Source organism: Haemorhous mexicanus, chromosome 11 (assembly GCF_027477595.1).
Source record: "Haemorhous mexicanus isolate bHaeMex1 chromosome 11, bHaeMex1.pri, whole genome shotgun sequence".
Taxonomy (NCBI): domain Eukaryota; kingdom Metazoa; phylum Chordata; class Aves; order Passeriformes; family Fringillidae; genus Haemorhous; species Haemorhous mexicanus.
In genome coordinates, this window is record NC_082351.1 from 13,077,500 (window position 1) to 13,095,230 (window position 17,731).

General features: G+C 44.2%; 1 protein-coding gene and 1 long non-coding RNA gene across 3 annotated transcripts in view; one reads left to right on the forward strand and one right to left on the reverse strand.

Moving 5' to 3' along the window:
• Positions 1–10,722: 10,722 nt before the first annotated feature.
• Positions 10,723–16,117, reverse strand: LOC132332334 (uncharacterized). Its single transcript, XR_009487883.1, has 2 exons — positions 15,748–16,117; positions 10,723–14,337 (listed from the first exon to the last, which is right to left on the reverse strand). It is a non-coding gene; the product is annotated as an uncharacterized LOC132332334 (long non-coding RNA).
• A 452-nt stretch (positions 16,118–16,569) lies between these two features.
• MGLL (monoglyceride lipase) overlaps positions 16,570–17,731 on the forward strand; it is a 61,751-nt gene continuing 60,589 nt past the window's right edge. Inside the window, exon 1 of one of the 2 annotated variants that reach the window (XM_059856525.1) lies at positions 16,570–16,726. Coding sequence is in view for 1 of the 2 variants with exons in the window: in XM_059856524.1 (XP_059712507.1) it covers positions 17,203–17,212 (10 nt within the window). In the remaining variant the exon portion in view is untranslated. The other variant, XM_059856524.1, reaches the window with a different exon arrangement.

Here is a 17,731-nt window from a genome sequence, read left to right on the forward strand (position 1 = left end):
ATGCTTTGATCAGTTTTCAAAGCCTTTGGGTAGTTTATGATTCTGGGAAGATTTGACAGTTTGAGCTCTGTGTACTGCCAACTCAGAGGCCTCGATGTGGGATTGGATTAATATTGATCCTATCTCAGCAAATACCAGGCATATTTTTTTTTTCTTTAAACTGTTACAGATTCATGAAAAAAATCAAAGCAGCTGGAAATGAAAGACCCTATGGGCCATCTTTTCCAATGTGCCTTCACCAGACTTAATCTGGTTCAAAGCTCAGTGAAGTCAATGAAAAGAATCCCACAATTTAAGCAGAAAATTGATGTGGCTCTGTTAACAAACAAATGCCTATGGACAAACCCCAGTCTGAGACAATTATGTGCATTAATTGTATGAGAAGAATAGAACCTAAAGATAGACATACCAAGCCCATTTCTTTTACAGTTCACATATGCAGATCATTTTTCTTGCATATAAAAACTAAGTGAAATGGCAAAGTGCTCATTCACAGAAGGAGGATGCACAAGTTTTTTAAAATGACAGATGCCAGCAGAAGGAAAATGTATTTCTAAAATGCATTTCAGTAGCTCTTTAGGCAGCCTGACAAGGGCCTTAGGAGTTTCTCTTTTTTGCATTTCTCTAAATATACTGGCTAGTATAGGAAAGGCTCACTTTCCAGAACAGTTATATAATATAAACAGGACTGTGTCACAATTCAAATAAACATAATTTAATAACTGTAGAAACTACGCCCTCTTTGCATTTTTTCAAAAGATAGTGAACTCTAATTGCTAATACTTACATAACTCAGGAGCATGCATCCCTCTGGTGAGCAAATGCAAGTATGTAAAAACTTTAATAACTTTAATTCAGCAGTGAGATCATAATAAAGTGCAAATTGTAAACCCTTATAACTCAATGTCAGGATTCCATTAGTTACTGTTTGAATCCAAACTTACCACTGAATTTCTCCAGTTCCAATTTCAATCACTACCAAGCAAATATGTGGGTATGTCCATATTCACAGAAGGGAAAATTCGGAGCAACCCGTGGCAGCAGCACACCACCACCTCCAAAACGGCCCCTTCACTGGCACACACATTCAATATCTCCTAAATCTGCAGTCCCCACTGAACCCTCGTATTGAAAACGTTCATCCCTTTGGCAGGGATCAGTCCCAGGCATGTAGAGATACGCTGATTGCAAAGGCAAGAGTTTCTCTGAGCTTCCTAGCCAGAAGCAGGTCCAGATGTTTCCAGGTTTGTGGAGTATTCAAATCTCCCCACCGTGCACAGACCTCAGGCACTGAAATTCCTGCATCCACTGGCTGATCCTGTTCCCACACTGCTGATAAACTCCACATAGCTGCAAACAGACCCCGAATTTGATCAATGGTTCCTGTCCTAACTTTGTAATGAATCTCTTACAATTCCTTTATGAGCTAGACAGCAGGCACTGTAAGGAATGGAGAGGGCTCAGTTTTGGCACCAGCAGTGCCCCCTCCCCCTGCTGCTGCCTTGCAGCTGACCCTGTGTTTATGCTCCTCCGGAGCACCTTTAAGGATTCCCCAAGACAAACATTCAGGTGTCCCTGCCCACAAGTTTCCCATGCACCCAGCAACCCAAAGCAAGCTTGGCCCTGGTGATTCCACATTGCCCATCTGTCCCAACAGCAGACACCCTTCCCTTTCTTCTTCCAATGGGGATGGGATTTAAATGTACCTTTTCCACGCTGAGAGCAGCAAGGGCCTGTGAGAGGGCATGGGAGAGGCAAGCAGAGCTCTGACACAGCACACAGAGCTCCTGGTGCCAGTGAGGTGCCAGGGCTATAAATAGCCTTGCACTGGGCTCCTGGCTGGGACAAGGAGCTGCTCTAATGTCAGGCTCAGGGGCACATTAGGACACAGCCGACAGGCGCCGTTCTCCTCACCCCTGTCCATGTGCTGCCCGCCAGGCACGGTGCTGGGGAGCATCAGACTCTTCCTTGGGGTGGTGCAGCTGCAGCTGCTGTTGGTGAGCCCTTCAGGAATTATGTCCCCCACAGACCTTGCACAGAACCAGGCATATCTCTGGGTGGCAGCTGTTCCTGGGTGGCTGGAGCAGTTCCAGCACAGGAGCACCCACCTACCTCTGAGGTGTGGGTACCCAACCACAGCAGATGCTGTTGCTTGCTGACCCTATCCAAGTCATTCCCAAAACCAAGGCCACTGTCTCCATAGCTGACAGAAATTTTCCCAAACTGATCCTCCTGCCCTTCTGTGAGAAGCTGTACACCAAAGAAGGATTGCTGACCAAATTGAGTTGTTGTCTGTATATTTTATGGCTACCTTCTTGTTTGTGCTGGTGTAGATCAGAAACAGATCAACTAAATTGGTCCAGAATAGTGGGGCTGCACTGATGCTCATCTCATACTCTGAAAATTAAAGAGGAGCAGAGAAGGCCATAATACACTATTTTTATTTCCATATGTTTAAGCAAAGATGGAAAAAAGATTAAGCAGAATTTAGGGTTATAAAATTGATTAATGTTGAGCCAATACTTTTAGTTGAGAAAGACATTAAGGGGTTTTCAGAATGTTCACTTTTAAATGGCATTAATTTATTTATTCACCATGCTAATGGGTTGGTTGATTTTTAATAACGTCTGAGAAAATTGGAAATGAAATGTAGATCCTTATCTAGATTTTTATTCTGATGATTTTATTACACAGTTTTTCTAAAAGCCATAGAGGAAGTTTGCAGAAACGTTCAACTGCTAATAGCAGTTTGTTGGCTTTAGAGGGAAAATTAAAGTACATTATTTTAAAAGCATATTTCATAGGACTTGTGAACAAAACTAGGAAAAAAAATCCCAGTGATTAAAGTTTATTCTTGTCAGAGAATTCGAGAGACCAGATTACAAAGATATATATTGTCTAAACCCCCAGACTGTTCTTATTAAAAGTTCAGATTTATCTTAGAAATAAAAATACCCAGTCTGATACCACAGCTCTCACAGAAGCCAAGATAGAACAGTGTGCTGATGAAATGCCACAGCTGTGATAAAAATGGACCATACCCTGTAGATTGTTCTCCTCTAACTTGGAACAGTTTATAGCATGGTGCTGGTTAACAATGGAGCATTTATGTAGTTAATTTTATTTATATGAAACCGGTCCACTACCTAAATAATTATCATGTTCCTTTATGGATGCATTTCTTCTGATAATTTCTATAATGAGCATGTTTCACAAAAACACTAACACTTTTAAGGAAAATTTCTCTTTATTGCTCATGAAATGATGAGTATTTCTCTTGCACTTCATGAATTAACTGGGACACCCCATCATGCAGTGGGGCAACCCCTGGGCAGCTCTCAGCAGCACTTCATGATGTCACAAATTGAGTGTGTGCCCCCCATATTTTTTCTGGAATTAAAAGCTTTTTCTGCTGTAAGCCAAGCCTGTTTTCACCTTCTTCATGTAATTAAGTAATAATCTTTTCATTCTGATATCATTATCTGTTGTCATGGTGATTTTTATTATAAAAATGAATGGCTGAGATGTGGGCGAAGACAAGTTTTTCCTGAACTTTGTTAAGCTAATACCAGTGGAAGAGTATCTGTGATAATTCAATAAATGTGTGATCTTTTAGCACAGTGTGTTTTAAAACAGCAAGAAGGACTAGGCATCAGAGACAGAAAAGGCACACTTAATGCAAATTTATCAGTGTTTAGGAAATATGTGTTGAATTTAATGTTTTAGAACAGTGTCTGCATAACACCAGTCATACAGTACATGCTGGTGCTGCCTGAGCAAAGACATTCCTTTCTAAATCTCAACTCTTAGTGATTCACTTATTGGAAAAATAGCCCTTTTTTAGGAAAAACTCTGATCAGTTTCCAAGTGTGTCTTTATCACAGTCCAGAGTTTGAGAACATCTATGCAACGTTCACACTCCGCCTGAAAGCAGGACTCCTGTTCTGGTGGGTGTGTGCACACAAGTGCCCATGGGTGAAATTTTGCTCTGGTTTGCCATGAGCAGGACCATGAGTCACAGTCAGTTCTAGCTGAACTTCAGAGGAGGCCTACATCAGCTCAGTTAAACTCTGGCAGGCATCAGGACATGGTTTTTCCTTTCTGCCACTGAAACATCACAACCGAGGTTCTGAGCTGAACTCATCTCCTCTGTCACTCTTGCCATGGTTCAGAGCAGAACCTCCTTCTCCACTGAAAAATACACAGCTGTGTCACTCAATGGTGGCACTTCATCATGGCTTGGGAGAGGAGACCCTCATGCTTGGTGACTCCTGCCCATGGGTGGCTCCCCAGCATGGACACTGCTCCTCTTATCTCCCATCCCAGCAGTTTCTCAGGGCTCCTCAGCCTCTTTTCCTGGAGAGTGAGGCAGCCTCTGGTTTGGCAACTGGTACCTCACGTTTGCTTTACCTCCCACATGAGTGGTTCTGGCATGTTTGTCCCTCCGTGTGGCACCAGCTGAGTGTGGAGGAGCCTCCAGGCACTGGCCCCGTTCATGGCACAGCTGCTCCCTGCCCCAGCACGTCCTGCCCGGGCAGCTTTGGCCTCTCCTGCCTGGGCAGAGAGCTCGAGTGCCTTCAGCCCCCAGGGTGGGTCTGCACCACATGGCCATGGTTGCTCTACAAACCATTGGTTGTCAGAACCAGCAATGATGTTTTGGTTATCATATCTGTATAAATAGTGCCAGTTTGGGCACACAGGGACAAAAACCCAGAATTGCAGAGATTTCAAGTTTGATTGTATTATCTATTCTCTTATGACAGTCCAGATATGATATTGATTTGGGTTTTTTCCTTGGGGTTAGTGTTGGACTTTAGAGCAGGCCAAGGGCAATCTGGAGCTTGTCTGTGACCACAAGTCTGGAAGGCAGCACCCTGCAGCCCCTCTGAATTGAAATCTCTCTCTGGCTCTGTCAGCTGATTCCCAGGTTGCCTGACAGATAATGTGGCATGCCAGCAACCCGCTGCTTTTCCATTTAAATTAATGATAAAGTTGTGGTTAAATTAACACTCCAGCAGAGGTAATAAGGACCAACTCAGCAGCTGCCATGATGTATGCAAATTGCAGTTTCACACATTAGGAGCTAGATGTTGCCTAATTTGTAGGTCTCTCTGTCTTTTCAATGAAAGAGCCTCCATCAAGTACAGGCAATCTTAAAACAAAAGGCAAAAGAAACTCCCCAAAGTCAACCACTCACCAGTGCTTCTAACTGCAGATTTTAGATTTCTTTTTTACAGATTCTAACAACAGTTTTTCTTGTGGGGTTTCCTTCCTGATCCCCAATAAGCAGTTATTACTGAGTTACATTGCACTGCTGGGTGCTTTTAGGCAAAATATCTGCTGATTTCCAAAGAACAGACAGCCTGATTAAGGAGGTACTGCCGTCCCTTTGGTATAAACAGAAACCTCATTTAATTTGCAGTGGTGCCACAATCCTGAGGCTCAATATCCATCAGGGCTTTTTCCTCTGAAAATGAAACTGTGACAGAGCAAAAGAAGAGCTGTGATAGCTGCCAGCTAATCAGACAGCAGGAGCAGGCTGATAGGAGAGTCCTTTTTCTCCTTTTACATCAGTAGAGATGGGACTGGAGATGCAAAGAAGCATGTAATTGGATGGGGTTCTAGGAAAGGTTGGTTCCTATAGTTTTAATGCTCCTTAATCTCTCTAAGAAAATTATGTAACTGTGTTAGTGTCAAAAGATTTCCAAATTGACACCAAAAGTGCATCCTCAGAACAGCAGAACTTGGGATTATGGCCACGGAAAAGACTACTGTCCATGAAGGTGTGCTCTGTGAGAAACAGCAAAATATTAAAGCCTTTTGAATCAAATTTTAGCTGGCTCAGAAATGTGCAGTCACTGTATATAGGGCTAAAAATATACTTGAAGCTCACACAATCTTTTCCAGGTTTTATTCAGAAAGGCAAAGATTTCATTCTAAAACAAATCCCATCCACATGATTTAAGGATTTGCCTATATTTTTTTCTCTTCTGACTTATGTGGTCAGTTCTCAAAAGCTGTTGCTACAGGTTTTTGAATGCCTTTGGGGGAGATTCTCCTTGCTCTGCTCTTGTCACCAACCCCTCCCTGCTCTCTTCCTGATCCTGGATGTCATCTTAGCCTTCACCTCAGCTAGAGATATCTTAATGACTCCTGGCATCCCATTAGCAAAGAAATAACAGGAACTTGCCCTGTCTAGTCATGATTTGGCTGCAAGTGTTGAAACAAACTCTCACAGGAAAATGCAAGATAAAAAGCTGCAATGAATTTGTGGGCAATAAACACTCAGGCCATAACCAAAACAGGGGTGTCTGAGAGTGAGTCCCAGCTCCCAGAAGTGGAGGCATAGTCAGCCTGGTTTCCAGCTCCCTGCTGCAGCCAGAGCTCTCCACTGCTCCTACTTCTCATGGAAAGGAAATCTGAGCAGTCAGGTGGGGTGAGAGCTGCAGCCTGCCCTGAGCTGAGCTCTTGGAGACAAGGATTGAGGGAGAATCCCCAGGTGCCTCCATTCTGCTCTTCAGATCAGTCTTGCCAAACCTGTGTGGTTTACTGTTCAGAACACCAAAGAAGTTTGCATTTCTGTCTGCTCTGACTCTGTCACTCAGTATAAGCCCCTGCCACTCTCTTTGGTCTTTGTCTCTCATTGCTGAAGCAGGATAATGATGATTTCCTAGCAGTCTGAGAGATTAATTAGCATTTACTAAGCTGCAGGGCTCACTTGCCAATTTTGCAAATACATGTTTGTGTATTCCAATAAATTCTGCATTTGCTGCAGCCCCCCAACCTGGGACAAAATGGAACCACAAAAAAAAAATTTAAAAATTATAAAAAAAGCATTGCTCTTCTGACAAGCAGAGGCAATAACTCTGAGAGAAACAGAATACTCCCATCATGGGCTTGAGGCATTTGTCCCTTTAGTGGTATGAAGATGATGTTGGTTCATACACATCCAGTCCTGAGTGCTGAGCTGGAGGAGGTTCCTCTCTCCCATTCCTATGCTGTCCCAAAGGTGGCTGGGATGCTACATGGTGAAACTCTGTACCAGAGACACACAGACAGCCTGGACTGTCTGTCCAGCCCTGGGTGTCAGGGTGACTGGGAGACAGATGGTCCCAGCAGGAGGGTGAAGGAAGGACCAGCAGCAGGGCCTTACCCTCCGAGCCCTCAGTAAATGGTGCACATCCTGACAGGCTGGCACCAGATCCCTCCTTCACCCCATGATCTGAGTCACAGGCTGCAGCTTTGTGAGTTCACCTCTGCGGGTTCTCATGAATTAGGAGGTAAAAACTTGAAAAGATCTGCAATATCACCATCCTTTTAGTTGCCCACCTACATTTGCCCATAAACATGCAGCTGATTTTGCTCAAACCTTGCAGCTGACCATACTGGTTTATCCTAGAGCAGCATAGAAAATAAACAGGAATTAGGATCCTTCAAAAAAAAAAGTAAAATTTCTTCTATTTCTGTTCAGAAAAAAAAAAAAAAAGGATGAAGAAATGTAGCATCTTCCAAGCTACATCCCATGTGGCAATCTTCCAAACCTCTTTCCATATGTTCCTAAGTGTTGAAAGCCCAAATGTTCCCTATCTTGCTGCCAAATTCTCTGCATCAATCCAAATGGCTCTTACAATACAGTTGAATATTGTCTAGAGAAAAAAATCCCCTCGGATAGATTGATAATTAAAAATATATTTGATCATCAGAGAGATATGACTGGCCAAGGGGTGCTGTGCTGAATGGATCATTCATGCTCACATATTTCAGAGCAGAAGGATGTCTTTCTGATCTTAATGGAGTTGCCCCAGAAATCCTTAATTGTTACAGAATATATTGCTGAAGAGATTTGAAACTGGGCACAGAGGAGGAGGCAGATGAGCCACAGCAGAGCTCTGCACTGTCGGGTGCAGCCTGGGGAGTGTGTCTGGCTGGCTGCAGAGGGAGGCTTTGGGCTAAACAGACATCCCTGCACTGGCCTCAACCCTGTCTCATTTCAGACAGCCCCACAAAACTAAAGGCTAGGAATTTATCCTTGTTTTAAACCACAGCATAGCTGCTGCTGTAATCCCATCCCTGCAAGTGCTGGGGCACTTGGCAGAGGTCTTGGGATGGGGTGAGGCTGCACGTGTTGGTCAGTGCTTCTTGTACACATTTGGTAGCACGGGAGGGAAAGAGAGACTCTCCAGCTTAGGAGCTGAATGCTGCAGCCTCCCATCTGCTGTCCTCTTCCTCAAACCCCCCAAGGTCTAGCACTGATGAAGCTTCATGTAGGTATCTCCATCCAGGAGATCTCCTCCTCTTGTGTCTGAAAGTATAGCATGTCCAAACCTCAGTTTCCATTTAAAAACTTACTGTAGCTCCAGAGAAGGTTCAGTAATGTACCTGAAAGATATCAACAAGAGAAAATAAACCCCTGCTGGTGTCAGAGCATAGTACTGTGGGCTGGAAGGTTCCCATCTGCATGAGTTGAGGAGTCCCCTCCAGTGGGTCTGCAGCAGGAATATCAATTGGTGTTAGGGGTCCCCAGCTGCTGCAGATGCCAGTGCCTCCACAGCACAAACAAAACCACAGATACCTGTGCTACATGAGAGTCAGACTGTAGCCAAGATACAATGGATAACTTGTCTTGGAGGAAACGGGATGAGGTTTGGGGAGTGAACTCTCAGATACTGTAACTTTTGGTGTTTTTAAGAGTACATGCTACTAATTTTACAGTAAGATCAGATGGCAGGTGGTGATGGCCTTGGGGATTGAAGACACATCTCTAAGACACATCTCTAAAGCATTCAAGGCTCTGGTAACCATCCCTTCATATCCTGAGATTGTCCAAGAAGCAATGCCATCTTACATAGGAGATACTTTGGGATGCTTTGTCCCATTTTTTCCTGCAATGCTTCTCCTTTGACTTCTCCTTTCTGTGCACTCCTGGGTCAATTACCACATGCATTAATTCAGCCTAGGAGAAAAACCAGTGAGTGCATTTTTCTGCACTAGAAGGTATAAAGTAATTGTAGCAGACACTGTAAACATTAGATAACTGAGAGGGAACAATTCTGAACCAGGGGCAAACAGTGATGAGTACTTAGTACAGATCAGGTCACCTGTGATTTCATGGTATTAGGGCACAACACTGAGCACAACTGGGCCTTAGTTCTGTCGGTCACCTGGTGCCACCACAGTTAGAGAACCCTCCCAGGAGCTAGCAGTGCATTTGGGGTAAGGTTTCTGCAAGACATTAAGATCCTTCCTAACACCTCTACCAGGGTGGCAGAGTATCTGCTACAGATCTTTTGTTGTTCCATTTGCACAATGCTTTATTTTTTTTCTGCAACATCTATTTCACACTAGGAATATTTTTTATTTTCTCTGGTACAATTCCCACTTTGCATCAGTGAGCAGGAGCAGGATCAGGCCTCCTGCTAAATAACTAATGCAGCTGTTTTGCTGAACCAGCTTCCTGGCTGGGAAATGAATCCAGTCAGCTGTGGATCACAAACCCCAGTAATGGAGATTTCAAAGATTTCATACATTAATTTCTTTTCTTAATATTTGAAGAGTTACTTTTCTTACAAAATCTGTTAGGCAGATGTTAGGAAGTAATTACTGTACATGAATCAGAAAGAGAATGCACATCTTACATTGAACATGAGTGGACTGAGTAAAGGAACTGATGATAGATGAAAAAAAAGCTAAAATAGATCTGAGTGAAATATGCCTGAATTTGCCTCGGGATCATGAGGAGGAAGGAGCACAGGGCAAGCTCCTCTCATGAGCCATGTGTTCATTGTCTTTCCAACACAACAGCCACTGCTTTTTTTATCAGCAGCAGAACCATTGAGGGAAATTGGCCCTGGCTGGGCAGGGAGAGTTGCCATCAACACCTAACATCTAATTGCTTTCCAGGCAGTTGCATCAGTGCCCATGTGCTGGACAGAGCTCAAACATCACAAAGCTAAAATACTCTCAAGTGTCCCAAAGAATCCTTAGATCATGGAGCACACAGGTATGGCTGATGGGACTGATCATATCTGTTAAACTCTTGTCTCCATGTACAGATTTATTGTAATTTTTATGTATAAATACAAGCAATCTTCAAATGATGATGTCAGGAGTAATAACACCAGAACAACAGAAATAGAAAGCAAATAGAAATAGAAAGCAAAACTGTAGGGAAAATGTTGCCCTGAATAATGTAATTGTCCAGACTGTGGTTCTGTCCAGGCCACAATATCCCATATATTTACAAACCTGGGCACTCTTCAGGTGTGCCCTCTGCTGCTTCCACTGTGCACAGTGCTCTGATGGATAGATTTTGAGATTAGGTGGGAGTTAGTAATGGTATAATTGGGTAAAGAAAACCAGGAGCATTAAGAATGGACTCTGCCCTCAGCTTGCCTCCAGTATTTAGTCCTGCTTTTCTCTGCACTGGTTTCTCCTATGTAAAATACAGAAATCATTCTTTCTTTCTGAAGTGCTTTAAAATCTCAGGTTCAGAGTACTACATTAGAGTTAAATAAAATATCTCAACAACTGATAATAACAATACTGTGTGTGTTCCATCACTAGCAGTTAATGCCCTTCAGAGATGGGGTTTCTGTAATTGCCTTTATGCCACAATGTGGCTGGAGCAACTGAGGCTGTAATCAAGGAAATTATTCAGCTGTACTGTGAAAGCTGCCTTAAGATGCTTTTTTTAGGGACATAAACCAGACCTTCAGATTGTGCTTATTGTCACACATAAAGTCAATTTCATTCAAAATACAAATTTCACATCAGTGAATACAGCCTTCTAAATTCCATCCCAGAGTCTATAACCTATAAACCATAAACAGAAATGTTACAAAGGAAGCCTTTAAAATTACAAACCAGGCAGAATGTTGAATATTTCAAGTGTAATTTACAATATAAAACCTAATTTTGAGAAATGCTATGAAGGCATCAGGGTTGGGTACATTTTAGAGCAGCATTTGTCACAAAAAAGAGCTTGAACATTTGGGTTGCCAAGGCAGAAACAAGCACCACAGACTCTCTTTACCCTTATGGGGATTCATCAAGGTTGTGCAGTGCAGCTGTTGTCTTAGTAAAAGAAAGTATCAGCCCCTGGCTGAAGGAAACAGAAACATAATTATGTTATGATGAGCTGGAAAACGTGCAAAGAAAAATTGGAATGCAAAGCGTGATAAATGATGCTTTGTCAATTGCAAAGCAGCAAGAAAAGCAGGCAGCACAATAAGAGCCCTTCTCCAGTCAGTGCTTCCAGTCCAGCTACCAAAATAAAGCACCACTCTAAGCATGGCAGGGTGGTGCTGGCTTTTGGCTGTAGCATTTAGCCCTGGTGCAATAATGCTGGGTTTGTAAGAGTGGACTATGCAGTCACTCTTAGGAATAAAAATGAGAAAAGAAATGCTCAGGTTCTCCTCAGAATTGAGACCATAATTCCCGCTAGAGAGAATTCATAGTGTCATCTTACTCTGATTTTTATGTGTATTAAAATTCCAAGGTTTGGACTTTCTCCTTCAGGTTCCTTTTGATTGTGTTTTCTGCCCCCAAACCCCTTTTTCTTCCAAGGTGTTCACATTTTATGACCATTACTATGGCCATATGCAAGGAAATGCCATTCTGTAAAAACATTCTTTAAGGTGCCTGTGCTCACATTGACAAGGGCAGGATTTCCCTTTCTCCTTACACCACTGAAATTCATTCTAGAGATGAGTACAAATCCAGAGGGAAAATTGGACTAATTATACACCAGTAAGGAAACCCTTATTTAGACATTGCAAAGATAAAAAGGGACAAATGTCTAAAGGAAACCTCTCTGTAAAGGGCAGAATGAATGAAAACAACCCAAACCAGCCCAGCTGAGGGTTGTTTTGGTAGGGCTGCAATGCCCACAGGCAGCCCTTGTCCAGCAGAGCTGAGGCTGTGCCCTCTAGTGCTGGCCACAGAACTGAGCTGAGGCACCTCAGCTGAGCCTGTGCACTTCCAGACCTCTGTGAAAATCCATTCATTCCCTAGGCAGAGCTATTCTCAAACCAAAAGGCTGCTAAAATAACTCCATCAACCCCCCCCCTATGGAAAAAAGCTCTAGGGCAGAATTTCCACTCTCATTTTGAATTTCCTGCCTTTGGAAGATGCCTTCCTTTTAATACTAAAAATGTCTCTGAATCTGGTATTAATAATCTCGTGGGGTTTTTAGTAAAAAAACCCCAAACAAAAACCAAAATGAACCACCCAACAAAATATGTATTGCTTCTATAATGAAAAACAACCAGTTCTCAAATTAGCATCTATGTAGGATAGGTAATCTTCCATACATCACTTTAAAAGGCTGAAACTGATACTCAATTACTGTATTTTTAAGTGTGTGTTTTTTGCCCTGTCAAATAAGGAGCACAGGCAAGATACTGATCACTCCACTCATACAGCTACTGTTAGCAAGTCTCAGATTTGTGACTGTTCATTACAGCATGATTTGCAAATTTGCATTACCTACAAAAAATGAGGACTATTTTTACCACTAATTATTTTTATTTACATGGTAAAATTGCTTCTTTATTTGACTATAGCTTACATCTAGGGGTATTAACCAACTTGTAGATTAATCTAATAGTTTTATTCCTACTGATTGGGGAAGGTGACATTACTGAGAGGCAACAAATCAGTGGAAGCCTGCAAACAATTTCTGTGATACTCATGTATTCCCTGTGCTTACCCTTCAACCTTTCCCCATTTCACGCCAGTTTGTGAGGTGGTCCATGAGGCTGTAGAATTTTGCAGAACAATCTTGAGTTACTTATAATTCCTCCTGACACTGTTAAGATCAACCTGATCAATACAATATTTTCCTCTAGTATTTTCTTCCTCAGTTTGGTTTGCCTGACACCAAGCTTCTTTTTTGGCTGCAAGACATTAAAAGAGATATTTTACAGGCAAGTGAGAGCAGTTCATCCCAGCCCCCACTCCTGCCTCATCCCCATACATGTCTTATTCAGGAAAAACAAGAGAAAAGCAAAGGCAGATTACAGAAATAAGTAAAGGTGAATGCCTGGACTGTGTCTAAGAATTAATAATAATAATTTAAAAAACAGCCAAAGAGAAGGGCAAATCCAAATTAATGACTCTAAACTGATAGCTTTAGTGGCATTGGCTTCTTTGATTTTCACTTGATTTCAATTCTTCCTCTTCATGCTTCATTTCCCATCATTTCCCAGATGTTCTATTGCTTGTGCAGTCTGTTGCTCTCTCCAGCTGCTCCCTGACTACTGTGACTTCCAGCATTTTTCTGGTTTTGCAGCAGATTCTTCCATAACTACATACTCTCAATATATTTTATTATTTTGTCCTCCTCCTCCTCTGGTATTTTTTTCCTCCTCCTTGTCAGCAAGTTCACTTTGTGGTCCTGGTGAGGAGAATCCCAAATGGTTTGTCACACACAGCCTATCAAATCTACTCCTCAAACAAAACCACTGCTTTACAATTTAGGAACATGGTGCTGTCAACAAGAGCAGAAGGATCTCATACAGTCTATTTGCCTTTGCATGCCAACAGGTTAGGATCCATTAAAAATTCATTTTGAGAACAAAAGCCTAACTGCAAAGAAAGTCCTTGTTCCTTGTTCCTTTACCCTGCCATCAGAGCTACACACCAGCCTGCTGTGCTCTCTCCCATCATCCTTCTCTTCTTCTCTTCTCTTCTCTTCTCTTCTCTTCTCTTCTCTTCTCTTCTCTTCTCTTCTCTTCTCTTCTCTTCTCTTCTCTTCTCTTCTCTTCTCTTCTCTTCTCTTCTCTTCTCTTCTCTTCTCTTCTCTTCTCTTCTCTTCTCTTCTCTTCTCTTCTCTTCTCTTCTCTTCTCTCTGCTTGCTGTGATATCAAGTTTCATTACATGTATTTACTCTGTCATTCCAGCAATTGATCCTTTCCCTAAAATTTGCTTTGTCTGAAAGTGTACCCCTTTTCTCTATATTCCTGTGAATACCTTGGGGGTCAATAGAGACACTTAATTAAGCAAGGCTGAGCCTTTAATAAACCAAACATCCTTTCCAACAAGGTCTGAGTAATGGCTGAGTTAGTGCAAAGATTCACCTAGTGTGAATCTATTTTTTATTACACGTTGATTTATCCTAAGCTCTATTTCTGAAATGTATTTCCCTCTACCAAGACAAGAGAAGATGTTACAATCTCATAAATACTGCATGCTCAGGCAGCCCTTTGATTTCTCACAGGGAGGCAGTAGGCAGCAATTGCTCTGCTGAAGCCTGGTGTATAGTCTGGGTATCAGGTACATGAACTCCCCAGACACAATCCACTTTTCTCCAGTGGCTTTTCATTCACAGCTTGAACTCTGCAAAATGATAAGACAACAAATCAGCAGTTGCTCCTCATTCATTTTCATGTTGTTAACATTGAGATGGGGAAGTGTGTATCACCCATGGGAAGAAATGTCCTCAGATTCCTGGGGTCTTAGGGAAGCTGGTGAGAAGGGAAGGAGCTACTGGTTGATTCTTCATTCCAGTGCTGTGGTGAGGACCTGAGCCTGCAGAGAGGGCAGGCTGCACCACAGTTATGCTGTCTCCAATTTTAGCTGCACTGAGGTTAACAGGGTACCAAGGGAATCATATATCTGGGCTGACCAGGGCAGGTTCTCAAAGTCAGGGTCTCGCCCCTGTGTCCCAACAAAGGTCATTTTCCTTGAGATGCTATTTTTATCCAGAAGTTTAAAAGGAGATTTTCTCCTCAACTTCCTCCACCCTTCTGTGGCCCTGGGAACTCTGATATTCCCAGCACCACAGCAGGAGAGGAGCCTGTTCCTGGCATCAGATTTCATGGATGGCTGTAGGGAAGCAGTAAAGTGTTCCTGGCAGATAAACCCTGAGCGGGGGAAGAGGGTTCTTTCTTTATTTATTTTCTTCTTAATCCAGTTATTATTTGATGTGTATCATTTAAATAATTATATATGTCCTTGCTTCTACCAACTCTGGAGCTGGCTTGTGATAGCTCTTTAATTCCACCCATTCATACTTAGATAGTAACTGGCCTAGCAAATGGTACAGCTCCAGGTACAGCTCCCAGGGCTCTGCTTAAGAGCCATCTGACCTAAATCTCACTCCTTATAAACAACCATAAATGTTGGTTTTGTTAATTTTTTTTTTCCCAAACAACAGCAGTTACAGGAACATGTAATTTTGCTTTTGCCATTTATAACTAACACTCCCCCTAGGCATTTAATATAAATGACACTGAAAGATGAGCAAAATAAAATCTGATTTTGATTTCCTTTTTATTTTTATATGGCCCATCTCTGAGATTTTGCATTTATTGTTATTAGTGTTAGCATGTATTTCTTTCCTTTCTTCAACTTTTGTTCACAGATTTACACTTGATGAGCATGTTGCTTCACTTCCAAAATAAGGTTAATAGCTGCCTCTTCTTAGAAAGGCTTGAGACCTCTAAGCATATGTAGGCATGTAAAAATGAAAGGAGCTGATGAAATGTAAAAGGCATGAATCTGTGCTCAATCAATGCTAACCACTTAGCAGTATTAAATGACAAAATTCTCTATTGAGATAGCTCCCCTTAAAGCTGGGGAGCTATTTTGGCTTCAGGGAACCTTGCTGTGACAATTTTTATAAGCAAGTATCATATACCACCAAATAGATCTCACATTACAGAGTAGCAGCACATGTATTGCATATAGTGACATAATGATTTATGTGAGTATAAATCATATGCTGTGTTTATAAATGGCCTTTACCCTGAATGAGGCTGCAAATCTTGGGCACTTCTCTGAACTGGTATCGGAGCGATCTCCCCGGTATGGCTTCAAAGCCTGAAGAGGTGCGCATTAAACGCAAACAGCGAAGTTTGGTGTTGGGATCCCGAGGAGCTGTTCGGACCGGGATGCCCAGGAGGCAGCACGGCTCCACGCTGTCCTGTCTCTGAAATTCTGCGCGAGCAGCCGCCCCCGTCCCCGGGGTGCCTCCGCTGTCCCCCAGCCCGCAGCAACTGAGCGGCCGCTCCTGTGCCCGGATCCCGGTGCCGGGGCTACGGCAGCGCTGCGGCCGCTCCAGCCCAGCGGGGCGGCGGCGGAGCCCCCGCGAGAGGGCACCGGGGAAGGGGGCGGCCGTGCCTCCGCTCTCCCCGCGGCCGGGCGGCCCGGGGGCATCGCGGGGCTCCCCCGCTGCCCGCCCAGCCCGGCCCAGCCCAGCCGAGGGTGCGGCAGCACCGCCCGCCCCTCCATCCATCCATCCATCCATCCATCCATCCATCCATCCATCCATCCATCCATCCATCCATCCATCCATCCATCCATCCATCCATCCATCCATCCATCCAGCCTTTCATCCATCCACGAATCCATGCATCCTCCATCCACCCACCCGCCCACCGCCCTTCCGCCGCTGTCTCCCTCTCCCCGGGAGCAGCCCGTGCGCGCCGTGCGGTGGAGCCACCGCGCTTCGGCTCCGCGGGCGGACGCGTGGCCGCCGCGCCCGGCCGCGACAGGAGGATGCGTGTGCGGGGCTGGCGACCTGGCATCGCGTCGGTGCTTGGATCCTCCCTTCTCCCTCTCCTCCTCCTCCTCCTCCTCCTCCACCCCTCCCTCCCGCTCGCCGCCTGGCAGCGCGGGGCTGGGGAAGTTGCGCTTACACGAGAGATGGCTTCGCAGCGGGGATCGCTTTGAGGAAAGGTCTCCCCCTCCCTCGCCTCCCCCCCGTCGCAGCGGCGTCCGAACTGTAAGTGGCAGGAAGGAAGTAAAGTTGCAAACAACCTGCCGCGGCAGGAACTTTGTGAGCTGCTCCAGCTGCATGTGTTCAAGGTGCCTTTGATGTACGTGCAGCAGCTTCTGGAAAGTGGACTGCAGCTTTCCCACCCGCCAGCCCTCCCTCTCCCCAACCCTTCCCAGCCTCCCCTCCCACCTCCGCCACTTCAGCCCGCACACGCAATTTGTTTGAGAAGAAAAAAAAAAAAGTGATGAACGAGAAGTGGTGAATTACCCAAGCGACTTTCCTCAAAGAGGGAGCGAGCCGGGGAGCGGAGCCGGGGCGAGCCCCGCGCAGGCAGCGCCGGGAGGGACCCAGCGGGCGCCCGCCGGGAACCGCGGGGCTGCCGGGCTGTGAACGCGGCTCCGCAGCGAGATGCAAAAAGCCTCATCTGCTTGCGTTTGACTTGCGATGCCGGCTCCTCACTAGAATGCAAACCCTTGCACAGGATGAAAACAGGTTTGTGGCAAATTGTCTCGGAAATGTTTCGCTCCCCGCCGCCGCCACCTTCCAGTCTGAGATGTCAGAGAAGATCTTAATGATGACACGGTGGCAGATACCTCTGCTGTGTACCCACCACTGCTCTTTGGAGATGTTCCGCCAGAGATAAATCTTTTATGCAGCTGTCTTTTCATATATGTAGCGATTGCTGCATAATTTGCTCTTGATTGCAGTTAAAATATTCTCTCTAGGATCCGCTTCACAAAATGATGCAAAATAAACTCAGATGGGAGAAGTGTGGAATAGAAAGCTGTAAATGAAGTACTGATGGTGGATTGCTCTTCCCTTCTTCTTGTCCCCTCCCCCCTCAATGCTCTACCTCTAAATGTGAGCCTCTTCTGAACAAAAACATTTGCTACATTTCTGTTTTAAAGCAGTGATTTTGGGGGTTCTTTGGCTGTTGTTTTGGGAGCAGCCTCCCATCAGTGGTACTTGCCTTACTGATTGACTTTCTTTACTGTCTGTGGCTGCCAAGCT